We start from the raw sequence: 17,154 nt of genomic DNA, 5'->3' as shown, positions 1-17,154 counted from the left end.
ACTGATTTATGCCTATGTTACTCAGTAATTGAATCATTAGCATGTAATAGAACCACACGTAATATTTGTTTTGGGTTTGTCACCACCTGTTAACTCATGGGTAAAAACATCCTTAACCCTAGCCCCAAAAAGTTCAAGTGGTCTAAGCAACTAGCAGTCTAGCACTAAAAATCCAAAACCTAGTATAGAACCATCCTACTCGGACATGCTCAACCCTAGATGTATTTTCTACTGCCACACATACCGCACTTGTATCTAGGGAGACAACAAGGAGGGTTCAACGAGTCACGCTCACGACAAACCTCTACTCTCCGTTGTATCGTTGCCTCTCGTCCTATCCCTATCTCATTCGACCGTGGGTACAGGTTAGGGAAAAATTTTGCATCCAAGATTTAGAGTGGAAAGATTTAGTTTGTACAGGTGGGAATGAGGCACGAGAATCTGACCTGTTAACTCATATCTACTAATATCTTAATATCTTGTGTAGTCTCACCGTGCATGTTTATTTTTTTATTTTGTAAAACTTTTCTTTATTTTTAATTAAAAATAAATAATATTAGAACTTATTTTAAAATCTAAACCTTTTAGGTGCGCCAAAAATAAACATTGTCAGTGTTATCTTAGCTTGAAAAATGCTTTAGGTTTGAAAATAAGTTTTAGGATGTTTTACTTTTAAAAATAAAAATTGAAAAGGTTTTTAAAAACAGAAAACCTAGACAGTTTCCTGTTGGAACAAGATACCCTTCTATGAGACCGTACCTGATACATGATACCTGTTGTGGTACCAGCTGCATGGTACCCGATATCTGTGATACATGTTACCCGGTACCTGTGATATCTAGGATCTGATACCTGTAATATTTGTGCAAGAGAATAGTTAATATGTCTGTTGTAACGGGATCCCATTTTATAACAGCCGTCTTTAAAAAAAATTGTAAATCCCAGAAATACCAGAGTCAACCGGTGACTGCCCATCTTATTATTGGGGATTGGTGGTTTTAGCCAATGGCCGTCTCCTCTCCTCACGGAGAACTGACTCGAAACCGCTGAGAGGCAACAGAGAAACCGCACGGACTGAACGAGGCGGCGGAAATAAAACAACTCGAGGCTGGAGGCTGGCTGGCTTCCTTGCCGCTGCCCGGCTGAAAAAGCCCCCGAAGCAGAGGCTTCCGGTTGAAGCAAAGCAAGAGCGCGAGGGCGCCGTCGGGCATGGGGATCGTGGAGACGTGGATGCGGGAGAAGCCCATCCGCACCTTCCTCGCCCAGCTCTCCACCCGCCGGGCGGCGGCGGGGGCCGCGGCCCTGCTCGCTTCCTCCTCCGCCGCCGCGGCGTCCGCCGACGGCGAGCCCGGCGACCGGAGCATCCCGCAGCTCTCCTCCATCGCCAACTCCGTCGTCTCCCGCTGCTCCAGGTACGCCGTTATCCGGTTCCGGGGCGACGAATCTGTTGTTCTCTACTCCACTCGGGGTTTGGGGTTGGGGGATGGAGGTTGATCCAATCCATTTAGTGACTGTTTTGCTTTTGCTCATCCGCAACGACGGCAGCGCTTAGCTCGGCCGATCTGGGTGCTCTCGATCGGTGTGGGTTGCATTACTCTACCCCGCATGATCACGCTGAAATAGTACTGAACTGCCAGAGATTGCATAGGACCCAAACTTAACTCGTATATTTGCTGGTTTGCTCAGCGGATGCTAAAATCAGTGTATGCTAATCCATCATTGCTTATTAGGTAAATTGATTTGGTTTACCAATAGAAGAGTAGCGTGCTTCTATAGTTATATTCTCAAGGCCGATAGACTTGATTTCAATGTACTGGCATACTCTCCATAGGATCAATATTGTCACTCCTGGAAATGGTGAGGGTAATATTAGCTTTTTTTATTTCTGAGTAAATTTCACAAAACTACATATTTTATGGTTCAAGTTGCAGAAAACTACATACATTTTGACACTTGGCACTTAAGTACATATATTTTGGTAGTTTAGTTTCATAAAACCACACTATCGATGAATGGATTCACCCATGAGATAACGTGGTTGTTCCATCAAGGATGAGGACGTGGCATCCTATTAATTTCGTGCGATGGCTGGTAATAGGATGCCATGTCCTCATCCTAGGTGAAACAGTCACGTCATCTCGCGGGTGAATCCATTCATCGATAGTGTGGTTTTGTGAAACTACACTACCAAAATATATGTACTTAAGTGCTAAGTATCAAAGTGTGTGTGGTTTTATGCAACTTGGACTACAAAACGTGTAGTTTTGTGAAATTTACTCTTTATTTCTGGACACTTGGCCATTGTGAGCATGTGATCCCTATATATATATAGGGCCTGTTTGGTTGGTGACCTGAGTATTGTGCCTGAGAAAATTGCATGCCTGAGTTTCACATGAGTTTTGATGATTATGCCTGACAGAAACTTATTTGATTGCTGACCCGTGCCTAAGAGATCTAGAAACTATGATTATCTACATTATTTATTCTTAAACACTAAATTAACCATGGATTATTTATTCTTCAACTTTGAATCAACCATAGATTATTTACTATTAAACTCTGAATTAATCTTGTTCAGCCAACACTCTACTTATCTAAAGCAAACAGGTCTGAAGGAGGTCAACAGAACACAAACAAATAAAGGCAACAACCTGTAGCGTTGCAGGATGGTTAATTAATGCAATAATCACTGATCAAGCACTCATGCTAACTTGTTAAGGGGAGTACTGAGAATCATATGCTAGCCACAATTGGATCAACTTCCATAGCTTACTATTGTCTATTGTAGTTATCTTTAATTTTTAAATACACTGACATGATCATGTTTCTGCTTTGTTTGACCACTCTTATATGATTTAAGTTGTAATTTCTTGTTATGCCTGACAAACTTCTAACAAGTTTCTTCTCAAATTAACATTTTCAGGGTTCTTGCTCTTGCAACCGAAACCTTGCAGCAAAACTTTGAAGTTGACTATCCCGATAGTTGTAAGGAGTCTAATACATATGCAAAGGAATTTTTAGAGTACTGCTGCCACAAAGCTCTCCATGAAGTAACTACACGTCCAGATCATTTGGCTGATAAGAATCTTCGCCGTTTAATGTTTGATATGATGCTTGCGTGGGAACACCCAGGTGCTGTTGTTGAGGATGAATTATCAGAAAATGTGAGAAACATTTCTTTCTGTAGTTTGTTTGTAATATTCTTACTTCTTCGTTTTATCAAAATGTTTATATTTCAGCAAAAGGGAAAAATATTGCCAAATCTGCATTTTTTGTGTAAAACTTTCACAATGTATGAGTTTACTCTACGATGTTCAGCAGTCATTCTAATTGTGCTATGATGGTCAGCATTCTGCTTTGCGTACAACTGTGGATATTGAAGATGATGACGAGGGATCAATTTTTTATGCAAATTCCACAAGATTGGCGGTTCAAGTTAGTTCTGTTTACAAACTACATTGCTTTTTCTAACCTGGAAATAATTCTTCACTGTGCACACACATGATCAATTGCGGTCCATTTTCAGGTCAATGACAAGAAGACAGTTGGCTTAGGTGCTTTTGCACGAATAGCACCTTCATGCCCTATAATAGCTGACTTGGTTACTGTCCACAATCTGTTCGATGCACTCACATGTTCATCTGGTGGCCGCTTGCACTTTTTCGTGTTTGACAAGTATATCAAAAGTTTAGACAAGTAAGGAATACAACTTATTAGATTATTGCGCTCTCAAAATTCATTTTCACTTCTGTTTGTCAATGTCTTCTGAATCTGTGCATAGTTATCTTGTAATGACCGTTGAAAACTTGAAAGAGTGATTGTGTTGAGTTGAACTATCCGTGTTCTAACTCTGCATATGGAGTTTCACAGCAGTAGGTCTTCTGTTGTAAAATGGATCTTCTTTCCGGAACATAACTGGTCATTTATTATAGATAATTGAATTGCTGGTTGGGCAAAACTGGTGAATGTTTCACATGTATCTTGGATATTAGTGACAAAATACGTGGGGAGGGGGTTCTAGATTTTTGGTAGTTCTTTCTGCTTCAAATCTATCGTTGTGATTGAGTCAATAAAGACACTGAGAGGAGTATTATTGCTATTCTTACGTACAGGGTATTCAGATCTGTCAAAGGTATATTGCAGTCACCGCTTGCTTCAAGTTTTCATCTTGATGCTGGGGAATGTATCTTAGCTATGGATGGAGACAGGCCTATTCATCCTGTTTTTCAACACATTGGAATATCAGCATGGCCAGGTGAATTAGTTAAATTTGCATTTGATTTCTCAATTTGCAACCGTGCTTCATTTTGGCAAGTTACTGATGTTTTCATTCTTTTTCGCAGGAAGATTGATTCTTACAACTCATGCTCTTTACTTTCAGAGTATCAAAGTGGGTTATGGTGACAAGATTGTTAAATATGATTTAGCAACAGATTCTGATCAGGTTATCAAGCGTGATTTTACTGGGCCATTGGGTGTTCGCCTGTTTGATAAGGCTGTGATGTACAAATCAAGCACTTTGTAAGTATTGAAAGGGGAATGATTCTCCAATAGGACCAATTTCTGTTTTGCTAAGTATTGATTATACTTCTATGGGTTGCCATCAGAACTAACAATACATTATTTGCAGAACAGAGCCAATTTATTTTGACTTCCCTGAATTAGGAGGTCCCTCACGAAGAGACTATTGGTTAGCAATCGCTCGTGAAGTATTGCAGGTGAATAAATTCATCAGGAAGTTCAATCTTGAAAACGTTCAGAGAGCGGAAGCACTCTCAAAAGCTATCCTGGGCATCTTGAGATACTCTGCTGTGAAAGAAGCTTTTCATATTTCTCCTTCTCACTTTAAGACAACACTCACTTTTAGCTTAGCAGAAAAACTTCCAAAAGGAGACATGGTCTTAAAAGCCTTGTATGCTAACTACTTTCAACTGTTGGACACTTCGTTGAGTCATTTGGTGACTGAGTCACCCGTTGACAATAGGCTGCAGAACCATTCATTACCATTTTCATTATATGCTCTCTCTAGAATGGGATTTATATTACTGAAGAGAAAAGATGAAGCTCAAAGTGAGATAAGCTTTTGTGCTGTTTGCTTTGGTGTAACAAAATCTCTAGAGGCTGCTTTGGAAGAGTCAATTTGTTACTCTGAGAGAATAGATGCAGCACGTGCAACTATAGATCAAGTAAAGGTGGAAGGTGTGGATGCAAATCTTGCCCTCATGCAGGTACTTTGGTGATAAATCAACTTAAATTGTTCTTATTGGTTTGGGATTGAATGGTTTCTAGAGTGCAGCAAGAAAAGATAGCACGTTTCACTAGTTATTTGGTGCAATTTCATGAACTTTAGTGTCACCCAGATGTCTACTACAATATCATGCACCTTTGTTGTGACTTGAGTTCTGATGGATCGCGCTTATATTCCAGGAGTTACTTTTCCCATTCACTCAAGTAGTCAAACTCACTTACTCATTGACCAAGTGGGAAGATCCTCTGAAATCATTTCTGTTCTTAGCTTTTACCCTGTATGTTATTCAAAGGTAATTTCTTTGTGACTTTTGGATCTTAGAAAGTATGCTTAGAAATATCTCATTGCCTAACATATTCCTTTTTGTTATGTAGGGGATTTATTGCTTACATGTTGCCCTCATTTTTTTTGGCATTTGCTGTTGTTATGCTCTGGCATAAGTACAATGGAAGGGAGCAATTATTGGGAGTGCTTGAAGTAAGAACTCCTCCAAGTAAAAATCCTGTTGAGCAAATCTTGACCTTGCAGGATGCTATATCCAAGTTGGAAGAAACTCTACAGTCTGTAAATATTGTTCTTCTAAAGTTCAGAGCTGTCTTGTTTGCAGCTGTTCCAAAGGTATCTCTTTTGTTGTTTAGTATATTTGCTTTCCTTCGGTTCAAAAATTTCTTTACATCTAAGATGCACTTCCTATAGTTTGTTGTCCAATTTGACACAAATGATGAACTATCATTTGATTCATCAGACATGAACTGTTTAAGAACTTGTTCCTGAAGCTCTGACCTTTGAAATTTATTTGTACCTTCTCAACCGTTTTTACGGATTACTCCACAGCGTTGTAAATGAAGTAGTTTTGAATTTTACAGGAGATTAATCCACCAACTGCTAATCTCCTTTTGTTTTATGCAGACAACTGAAATGGTCGCAGTGGCATTTCTTGCTGCATCTGCATTTCTTATCTTTGTACCTTGGAGACATCTGCTCCTGATTGCAGTCCTGGAGGTGTACACAAGAGAGATGCCGCTAAGGAAACAGAACACTGAAAAGTTCCGCCGGCGGATTAGAGAGTGGTGGGCCCGCATTCCAGCCGCTCCTGTGCAGATGATCAAACCCAACGAAAGCAAGAAAAAGAGATGACAATGTGCTCCGTGCTGTTGCAAAGAGCTCACAATTTTCCCTGTTTCCCATTCCTATTTTTCACCTGACCAGCTAACCTGTACATATCTCAAACCCTCTTGCCTCATTGTTACAGAGATATTCTTACTGATCAAAGCTAGCCAAACTAGTAATCAATTCAATGCATAGTGCCATTGCTATGAGTGTACACTGTACAAATATATGATCGAAAACAAATTAATGCTGTATTTTCTTTCGTTGATTGTGTAACTTTTTGCTGTGCATGCAAGTTCCTGAGTTCTGTGAACAAATCTGGGTGATAAACATGGACATAATCAGTTTAAAAAGGAAAAAAAATGAAGTTAATCTTATTGTATTGATCATGAATTAATGATGCGTCCTTCAGTATTGATATTACAATCCAATCTTAAGTGATAAAAAAGTGGTGCTGCTTTGGTTCATCTGGATAGGGGAACACTCTGGATGCTAAATTGCTGGTTTCCAAGTGATCTCCAGGTGCTCTGGAGAAGCCATTGCACAATGATGTTACAGAGGCTGTTTTGAGTCTTCACAATGCTGGCGGGTAGCAACTGTGGTAGGTAGTGGGAGTTCCTACCTACCCCTCCCTGTCTTCCTACTAATTTGGTGGTGCGCATCATGGGTTCAAGGAGCAATCCGGCGGTTTGACTTCTCCGTCCGCACCTACTCTAGCCTTTGTTCAGTGGTACGAGGCGCCGCGCGAGCCTGCCGGAATGGCCGCGGCGTCGTCTCCGGCGGCGGCCATCACCTGCCGAGGTACGTACGAGCCCCCCCTCGGCCGAGTTACTCCCTGCTCCGTTGCGTGGTTTTGTGGTGGTGATTTTGGTGGATGGGATATGCCTGCGTTGCGTGCAGCGGCGGTGGCGTGGGCGCCCGGTCAGGCGCTGGTGATGGAGGAGGTGGAGGTGGCGCCGCCGGAGGCCATGGAGATCCGCGTCAAGGTCGTCTCCACCTCCATCTGCCGCAGTGACGTCACCCAGTGGCAATCCACGGTACGCCGGCCTCTCTAGCTCTGCTTCCATCCAGCCCGATACTCCTGATGCGCTCATCGATTTTGCTGCTGTTTCCGAAACGCAGGCTCAAACCGATCTGTTCCCCAGAATTTTCGGGCACGAAGCATCCGGGTCTGTATAGTCTATATATACTGATCTAGCAGTCTCTTTTGCTGTTGCCGCCATGTCTCGCAAGTTGCTCGGAACACTGACATTGGAACGATCTGATGTGTAGTGTGGTTGAGAGTGTTGGTGAAGGTGTGACCGAGTTCGAAGTGGGAGACCATGTGCTCACCGTCTTCATCGGAGAGTGCATGAGCTGCAAGCACTGCGTTTCAGGGAAGAGCAACATGTGCCAGAAGCTCGGCCTGGAGAGGAGGGGTGTCATGCACAGCGATCAGAAGACCCGCTTCTCGCTCAGGGGGAAACCTGTGTACCATTACTGTGCAGTGTCAAGCTTCAGCGAGTACACGGTTGTGCACTCCGGTTGCGCGGTGAAGGTCGGCCCAACCGTGCCGATGGACAGGATATGCCTGCTGAGCTGTGGTGTATCTGCAGGTGAATTTTAAGGGCTCAGATGGCATCAGTGTTTTTACTTTATCTTCCACGCCTTTCTGTAGCTTATACTTGGTTTACTGATGCTAAGAATTAGGTGTGCTATGTTGTTCTGCACTTCTGCGCATTTTAACCGTGTCTCTGATCATTCATGTCTTCGTTCATTTCTGTATTTCACTAGGGCTTGGTGCAGCCTGGAAGGTTGCTGATATCTCGAAGGGGTCGAGTGTGGTTATATTTGGCCTTGGAACTGTAGGGCTTTCTGTAAGTTTCTACAGAGGCTATGCTATTAGTTAATGAAAGCATATTAGGAAATGTAATATTTATACTCATATCTTCCTGACTTAGGTTGCTCAAGGTGCTAAGCTGCGCGGGGCTTCTATAATTATCGGTGTTGATACTAATCCTGAAAAGCAAGAAAAGGGTATTTTGCAAACTTGCAATTTCAATCTAAACTTCAATTATGACTTTTTCCCATATACTTACTTTTGTTCATGGCACAGGGAAAGCTTTTGGTGTCACAGATTTTATTAATCCAGAAGAATTGAATGAACCTGTTCAGCAGGTACATCATCATGTTTGCTGAGAAAACTGAACTGCTGATCACTCGCAGTTTACAATTTTATCTAAACTGCATATTTGGTGTTGGTATTCCTTTTGCACAAACTGTTGTGCTAAATCATAGATTGTGAACTAGAAATGGAATCGTGATAAATAAATCAAGACCTTAGAAGTCATTTGTTCAGGCCTTAAATAGTAGGATTAGAATATGGCACTGTGTTGAACAGACAGATTTTGAATACATGCTTTTGCCAGTACGCTCTTATAATTACATGTTTCATGACCCAATTTTTGAGGGAAAATAAGTCAACAGCTCCTGTTGCACTGGTGTCCAATTGGTAGTTTCTAAAATCTTGATCATATCCCTGATATACACAGCATAAAGACATTGTTTTCATACTTTCAGGTGGTGAAGCGGCTGACCAATGGAGGTGCAGATTACTCTTTTGAGTGCGTGGGTGATACAGGAGTAGTGTCGACTGCACTGCAATCATGTTCTGATGTAATTTTTATTCCTTTCCATTGCACTACAATTCCACCTATTCTGCCCAGATATATTATCTTCTCATGTTTTGGTCTTCTTAGGGTTGGGGGCTGACTGTAACTCTTGGTGTGCCAAAAGCAAAGCCAGAGGTTTCTGCTCATTATGCACTACTTCTGTCTGGAAGAACATTGAAGGGGTCTTTGTTTGGAGGATGGAGACCTAAATCTGATCTACCTTTGTTAGTGGACAAGTATGCAAACAAGGTACGGAGACAATGTGTTGTAGAAGCAAACATCCTAATAAAACTGAATTCTATTTTCAGTTAAAAATATTAAATTAAGAAGCTGAACTTCATCATATGTAATTGTGTGAATGGATTATCCTTTACTGTGGTGCGAAGTGGTTATCACAATCGAACATAATAGCATTTATGTACAAGATGTCATATTTGATGTTTGGTCAATGATCACATAGCAATATATTTAGTTAATGTGATACATACAAAAAATACCTTGTTTGTTTTTCCAATATATAGGTCTTTCACCTTTTCTGATATCAAATATTGTTTGGGTAGAATGTTGACTGATATCATGTTACTTCTTCTCAGGAAATCCAAGTCGATGACCTTGTTACACATGATTTGTCATTCGATTACATCAACAAGGCACTTGAACTGATGCTAGAAAACAAGTGTTTGCGATGTGTGATTCACATGCCTCAGTGACAGGGTTGGACAACTAAGTGTTATCGTATCTCTACAATTTTTTCGCTTTATCTCAGTCGTGAAGTTTTCATCAGCAAATCAGATTATCACATCATTCTATGTTTCCACCTTGGAAGTTTTGATGCTGTCTAACTTTGTGTACCTATCTCAAGAATTATTCATGCTATTTATCTTGCTGTAAAATTAGTTTGTAATGACTGCAATTTTGTATTGATGTTCCATGTATAGGCCAAGATCTATCTTCTTCCAGAGCTTCCTGCTTCAAATGAATCATGTAAAACTGAAGGACAGCGTAAAGGAAATGAAATTACATTCACTGATTTTCATCCGTCAAGTTATTTTTTTTAGTTGAGTATCTGCTTCTTGCTCATGCTTAACAAAGTTTATTCTGAAAATTATTATCGTATGTGCAAGTTTTCTCCAATCTGAATAAAGCCGTTTCTGCCTCTATGATGTGATTTTGTCGCCGTTGCTGAAATGGCCACAGATTGAGCGTCGGCTGAAGGCCTATCTGATCCCAATGGCATCTCTCGACAGGGGCAAAAGGCTAGGCCCAAATAAATCCGCGACCAAGACCAGCCCAACTATAACAAGGAAATAAGTGCACTCTTACTCCCTTAATATAGATCCAATCTGATCCATACCGCTAAACTGCAATACCAACTATCTTGACCCCTCAACTATTAAAACCAATATAATTTAACTCCTAAAACAGTATTGATAGTGGTATTCACTGATGTGGCATCCGGAAATGCTACTGAGCGTTGCCCAGAGCGATCGATTCCCCCCTCCCTCCCTCCACCTGGTTTCCTTTTTTGGCACCGTATTACTTTCCTATTTTAGTAAATTCATGCACCTAAAGTTTATATACCTCAAGTTTACACATCTAAAGTTTAGAGACCAAAAGTTTATAAGTCAAAAGTTTATATACCCGATTCAAATTTGAATTTGAATTCAAATATTTTTTATATATAGTATTTCTATACATCTAAAGTTTATACACCTAAAGTTTATAAACCTAAAGTTTATATATCCGATTCAAATTTAAATTTGAATTATATCTGATTCAAATTTGAATTTGAATTCAAATATCCGATTCAAATTTGAATTTGAATTCAAATATTTTTCATATATAGTATTTCTATACATCTAAAGTTTATACACCTAAAGTTTATAGACCTAAAGTTTATATACCCGATTCAAATTTGAATTTGAATTATATCCGATTCAAATTTGAATTTGAATTCAAATAATTCAAATATTTTCTATATATAGTATTTCTATACATCTAAAGTTTATACACCTAAAATTACCCGATTCAAATTTGAATTTGAATTCAAATTTGAATTTGAATTCAAATTTGAATTTGAATTCAAATTTTTTATACATAAATTTTTCTAACTTTTTATTCTTTTAAAAAAAATTTGGTGTACTGTAATAGGAAGAGAAGAAGGGGAGGAGGAAGAGGAGAAGGGAGCGGGGGCAGGGGGGGTGGACCGATCGCTGGGCGATCGCCCTGGCGATCGATCGTCCATTAGGCCCCCTTGGCATGCTAGTCATCAAATTCCATCTCTCTTCTTCCTTCTCTACCCTACTCTCTCTCTCCCCCATGTTTTTTCACTGGCTGGCCCGGCCTCTCGTGCCCAGGGTTTCCCAAACCGTCGGGGGCGGGGTTATTGCGCTCCGGCGGTAAGCACGGTTACCGCGCGGTAACCGCGAAAAACCGTACGAAACCGTACAAAATTTATCAAAAATTCAAATTATTTTTTAAATTTATTTAAATTTAAGGAGGTTACCGTGGTATTTATATTACCGTACCCCCGCGGTAAGGCTAATAACCGTGGTACGGTAAGTCGTACCCTGCTCGTGCCTCTTCTACGCAGCGGCGGCGGTGGCATGACAGTGAGGAGGAACGGGCCCATTGCAGGCAGCGAGCACGGAGGAGGCCTAGCACTCGGTGCGATCAGAAGCACAAGGAGAGAGGGGTTCACCGTGGCAAGCGAGAGTACAGCGAGGGAGACCACCGGTGCTTGGTCCACAGTGGAGGAAGGTGTTCACCTCATCCACGAAGACCCTCACCCCCCAAAGCTCATCACCATCGATCCCACGATGCGCAGATCCATCTCGCGCGCGCGTGCTCATCCTGCGCGATCAAACGATCGATCCAACTGTTTGCATTCGTCGTAGGCACAAGCAAAGCCATTTCTCTAGCTCCGGTTGCAAGTCAGCAAATGGCACGGTGTGTATGAATACAGCAACCGTCTCGGAGGAGGGACAATAATACCGAGGCCCGAGCGTTTGTAACGTTGCTGAGAAAAACAAATGCTTCTCTTGTACAACATCTGAAGACTGAACACTGAAGTGAGTACGTGACCCTGTAGAAAGAAAGAGTAACAGCAAAGATTCCACTATGGCACTGTCGTGTTGGTCCCTGACCTTTTTCACCTGCTGTGCTGTTTGGTAGGAACACGAAGACCATGCACAGAATGAAGGGTCTGAACACGCCAAATTGTTCAAAACTACCACCGCTTTAACTTTTTCTTAATAGAACTTCTTTCAGTTTAACCTAGTTTATAATAAAATATAACATATTTTTTTAAAAAAAATATACTATCGAAATATATTAAATTTTAGTTATAGTAAAACTTTGGTGTTATAGAAGTTACTAAAATTTTCTATAAACTTGATCATACTTAGTTCGATTAGAAAAAAAATTAAAACAATTTATAATATGAAACGTGTAGATAATATGGGTCCGGGATACTTCGTACGGGGGAAAAAGGCCGCCTCAAACCCACGTGGCGCTTTCTGACCTGAGAAGGGTTGCACCCGGGGCTGGTGTGTTGGTTGTACCCCACGAAAGGGGTCGGGCCGCCCCGACCCCCTCCATGCACGGCCACGCGTGCATGGTTTGGGCGGGCGTGTCCAACGCCAACCCACTGCATTTATTAGAGGAGTTGGCGCGACAGGTCGCATTAAATGCGGCATGTAGGCGCACTACTCGCCCGCCCAAAGTCGGAATGATTGATGTGATCGCGGGCAGAGCGCCTCGCGCGTGCGCCTACTGCTGTCAGGGAGCATGGCCTGCGCCATGCTCCGTCTAAATTGCCATTAATGATGGGCTTTTTGTCTTAAGTTTGGATCCAGACCAAATCCCCTCGTACCGGTCCATTCAAAGTGGTCATGGCTGACCGGTGGGAACGGACGGGAGGAAGTCGTCGTTAGTCAAAGAAGGAATGATGCGGGTGTCCGCCCGTGTCGTTCGGTGTGGTGGGACGTGCCCATACTGCGGTAAGGCGCGCATGGTTCTGCACGTCCGAAGACAAGTTACGCATTAATTGTCTATAAAGAATGTTTTCCTTACTCTTAAAGCTAGGTTTTGGGTCTTTGTGGTAACCCCTTAAGATATAAAAGGAGATCCATGCCCAGTGGAGTGGGGGACGAATCCCAAAAAAACAAAAAACTCTTGTATTCCTTCCACCAAGATCAACCACATACAGAAACGGCCCGAATATGTCTAAACCATCTGCATTTTCCATCACTCCTGAGGGGCCCGATCCTCCTGAGGGGCCCGATCCCCCTCTCTTTTCCTCATTGATCCTCGATCTTTCACCCGTGTCCCCGGTCCGAACCGGAAAGGGGCTCCACGGTCCCTCGTTTGAGGAGTTCACCCTCCGACAAAACGGAAGGAAACGGAGGGAGTACGAGGGATGGGCTCCAAGCACGAGTATACATAACATGCCGTTCTACAATAGTAAGTATGCTAGTAGACACTAGTACAGTACAGTACAGACACAGTACATACGCAAGTTTACCATGGGAGTATAAGTATGGCGTGCATGGATCGTGTGACCTTAAGAGCAGGTACAATAGCAGTCTATAAGCCAGCTGCAAATATATTTTAAGAAGATAAATGAGAAGAGAGAAGGGCAGCGGGCTACAGATTTGTAGCTAGCTGTAGCACGAATTCCAAGATACAGTGTGTATGACAGATGAGACCAGATATTAATAGTGTAATATGTAACTATTGTATAAATGAGCTATTAGTTTAGCTATACTATTGAACTTGCTCTAACCGATAGCGTCCCATTTTCTTTACATGCCTTTTCTGGCGAAGGAAAAAGAAGCTCAATCAACGAGGGCCATGGCCCATGGATATGATTGATGATGAGCTGATCTACTGCACTCCACAGTCCACAGCTTGGTAGGAGTAGGACCGTTGGAATCCATAGGCCATGGCCGAGGAGGACTGGACGGAGGAGTCATCGGCATGTCTGGGGTTGGGGCGCGGGTCGTTGGATGGAAGGGCGCGCTAGATCTCGGGGTGGATTTGGGCGGTGGAGCCGAAGTGCATCCAAAACGTCTCGTAGACTAGTACTAGAACTCTACCCTTTCCGTTTAAAAAGAAAATAACTAGTCTATTATTACTGTCCAAAAAATTTTAAATCTACAATAAATCTAAACACACATGTATCTTTGTTGTCTAAATTTATTTTTAGAGCTAGATATTTTTAAAGATATAACTCTATCTAAAATGAATCTAAATAGAGTCCTTGTTTAAATTAAAAAAAAATTGACTAAAAACGTCACATCAAATAGTTGAACACATGAATAAAATATTAAATGTGGGGAAAAAAACCAATTACACAATTTATATGTAAATTGCGAGACGAATCTTTTGAACCAATGTGATGCTACATTAAATATTTGCTAATGACAAATTAATTAAACTTAATAAATTTGTCTTGCAGTTTACATGTATGATCTATAATTTATTTTGTTATTAGTCTACGTTTAATACTTCGAATGTATGTCCATATATTTAAAAAAAACTAAACACACCAAATTTTTTTTGAACCAACGGGGTTGGTCCCAGAGCGCTCCCCCACCCTCACCCTAGCAGTAGCAGGAGTGCAGGACAGCCAATGTCACCACCTACGGCCATCCGCTCCGGGCTCCGGCCGTAGCCCGCAGCCCGCACGGCAACGCGCGCTCGCGTCGATTTGACCTTTACCGGTGCCTGTCTGTCCTTGCCTAGCCTTGATGTGTTCCACAGGGGACCCGGCCTTCTGCATTCTTGCATGTGCCGCCGCTCTTGCAGATCTGCTCAACTTCTTGGAATTCTTCTCCTCAATCAAGTGCCACTTGATCTCTTGATCTCGAACGGAGATGAGTTTTTGTTCCTTGAGTGAAAAGATGTTTGGTTTGCTCCTAAAGTTTACCAAAGATTACCACATCTTAGGTTAGTCAAGTTTGACCAAGTTAGCCTATTATTTGGTTTATAGCCACACTTGTGGCAAGATTACTTCTCATCTATTTGGGTCCCACATGTCATCAACTCATCAAAGTGTGGTACAATTTAATTTTACTAGCTAAGTTGTGGCTCGCAAGCGTGGCATAAAAAGTACGGTGAATTGTGACAAACTTAGTATAGCATCCACTTGTGCATGTAATTTCAAAATCAATTATTTTTTTTAAAAAATAATACAATAATCATATTATATGATTGTTACTACCTCCATCCAGAATATAACAATTCAAATATTTTCTATATATAGTATTTCTATACATCTAAAGTTTATACACCTAAAATTACCCGATTCAAATTTGAATTTGAATTCAAATTTGAATTTGAATTCAAATTTGAATTTGAATTCAAATTTTTTATACATAAATTTTTCTAACTTTTTATTCTTTTAAAAAAAATTTGGTGTACTGTAATAGGAAGAGAAGAAGGGGAGGAGGAAGAGGAGAAGGGAGCGGGGGCAGGGGGGGTGGACCGATCGCTGGGCGATCGCCCTGGCGATCGATCGTCCATTAGGCCCCCTTGGCATGCTAGTCATCAAATTCCATCTCTCTTCTTCCTTCTCTACCCTACTCTCTCTCTCCCCCATGTTTTTTCACTGGCTGGCCCGGCCTCTCGTGCCCAGGGTTTCCCAAACCGTCGGGGGCGGGGTTATTGCGCTCCGGCGGTAAGCACGGTTACCGCGCGGTAACCGCGAAAAACCGTACGAAACCGTACAAAATTTATCAAAAATTCAAATTATTTTTTAAATTTATTTAAATTTAAGGAGGTTACCGTGGTATTTATATTACCGTACCCCCGCGGTAAGGCTAATAACCGTGGTACGGTAAGTCGTACCCTGCTCGTGCCTCTTCTACGCAGCGGCGGCGGTGGCATGACAGTGAGGAGGAACGGGCCCATTGCAGGCAGCGAGCACGGAGGAGGCCTAGCACTCGGTGCGATCAGAAGCACAAGGAGAGAGGGGTTCACCGTGGCAAGCGAGAGTACAGCGAGGGAGACCACCGGTGCTTGGTCCACAGTGGAGGAAGGTGTTCACCTCATCCACGAAGACCCTCACCCCCCAAAGCTCATCACCATCGATCCCACGATGCGCAGATCCATCTCGCGCGCGCGTGCTCATCCTGCGCGATCAAACGATCGATCCAACTGTTTGCATTCGTCGTAGGCACAAGCAAAGCCATTTCTCTAGCTCCGGTTGCAAGTCAGCAAATGGCACGGTGTGTATGAATACAGCAACCGTCTCGGAGGAGGGACAATAATACCGAGGCCCGAGCGTTTGTAACGTTGCTGAGAAAAACAAATGCTTCTCTTGTACAACATCTGAAGACTGAACACTGAAGTGAGTACGTGACCCTGTAGAAAGAAAGAGTAACAGCAAAGATTCCACTATGGCACTGTCGTGTTGGTCCCTGACCTTTTTCACCTGCTGTGCTGTTTGGTAGGAACACGAAGACCATGCACAGAATGAAGGGTCTGAACACGCCAAATTGTTCAAAACTACCACCGCTTTAACTTTTTCTTAATAGAACTTCTTTCAGTTTAACCTAGTTTATAATAAAATATAACATATTTTTTTAAAAAAAATATACTATCGAAATATATTAAATTTTAGTTATAGTAAAACTTTGGTGTTATAGAAGTTACTAAAATTTTCTATAAACTTGATCATACTTAGTTCGATTAGAAAAAAAATTAAAACAATTTATAATATGAAACGTGTAGATAATATGGGTCCGGGATACTTCGTACGGGGGAAAAAGGCCGCCTCAAACCCACGTGGCGCTTTCTGACCTGAGAAGGGTTGCACCCGGGGCTGGTGTGTTGGTTGTACCCCACGAAAGGGGTCGGGCCGCCCCGACCCCCTCCATGCACGGCCACGCGTGCATGGTTTGGGCGGGCGTGTCCAACGCCAACCCACTGCATTTATTAGAGGAGTTGGCGCGACAGGTCGCATTAAATGCGGCATGTAGGCGCACTACTCGCCCGCCCAAAGTCGGAATGATTGATGTGATCGCGGGCAGAGCGCCTCGCGCGTGCGCCTACTGCTGTCAGGGAGCATGGCCTGCGCCATGCTCCGTCTAAATTGCCATTAATGATGGGCTTTTTGTCTTAAGTTTGGATCCAGACCAA

The 17,154-nt window shown here is 42.2% G+C and overlaps 2 protein-coding genes across 3 annotated transcripts; both read left to right on the top strand.

Annotated features, from left to right (window-relative positions):
• The first annotated feature begins 1,121 nt into the window (after positions 1 to 1,121).
• On the top strand, positions 1,122 to 6,621 carry LOC4330091 (uncharacterized). Of its 2 annotated transcripts, none has more exons than XM_015770992.3 (10): positions 1,122 to 1,412; positions 2,924 to 3,164; positions 3,349 to 3,435; positions 3,527 to 3,696; positions 4,113 to 4,255; positions 4,344 to 4,521; positions 4,631 to 5,228; positions 5,428 to 5,540; positions 5,623 to 5,866; positions 6,158 to 6,621. In XM_015770992.3, exons 1-10 carry the CDS (start codon positions 1,210 to 1,212, stop codon positions 6,383 to 6,385), a joined length of 2,205 nt encoding a protein of 734 aa, XP_015626478.1. In that variant the 5' UTR covers positions 1,122 to 1,209; the 3' UTR covers positions 6,386 to 6,621. The 2 variants fall into 2 exon arrangements, with proteins under 2 accessions (XP_015626478.1, XP_025878512.1); XM_026022727.2 differs by having other exon boundaries at positions 2,608 to 3,164.
• A 408-nt stretch (positions 6,622 to 7,029) lies between these two features.
• Positions 7,030 to 10,053, top strand: LOC4330090 (alcohol dehydrogenase-like 6). Its single transcript, XM_015770993.3, has 10 exons — positions 7,030 to 7,159; positions 7,259 to 7,395; positions 7,481 to 7,527; positions 7,631 to 7,953; positions 8,132 to 8,214; positions 8,299 to 8,374; positions 8,454 to 8,515; positions 8,918 to 9,013; positions 9,097 to 9,258; positions 9,603 to 10,053. Exons 1-10 carry the CDS (start codon positions 7,117 to 7,119, stop codon positions 9,717 to 9,719), a joined length of 1,146 nt encoding a protein of 381 aa, XP_015626479.1. The 5' UTR covers positions 7,030 to 7,116; the 3' UTR covers positions 9,720 to 10,053.
• The last annotated feature ends 7,101 nt before the right edge of the window (positions 10,054 to 17,154 follow it).

This window comes from Oryza sativa, chromosome 2 (genome assembly GCF_034140825.1).
Source record: "Oryza sativa Japonica Group chromosome 2, ASM3414082v1".
In the NCBI taxonomy this organism is placed as follows: Eukaryota; Viridiplantae; Streptophyta; class Magnoliopsida; order Poales; family Poaceae; genus Oryza; species Oryza sativa.
The sequence above is the reverse complement of the archived record's forward strand: the minus strand, read 5'-3'. Positions and strand labels throughout refer to the sequence as shown.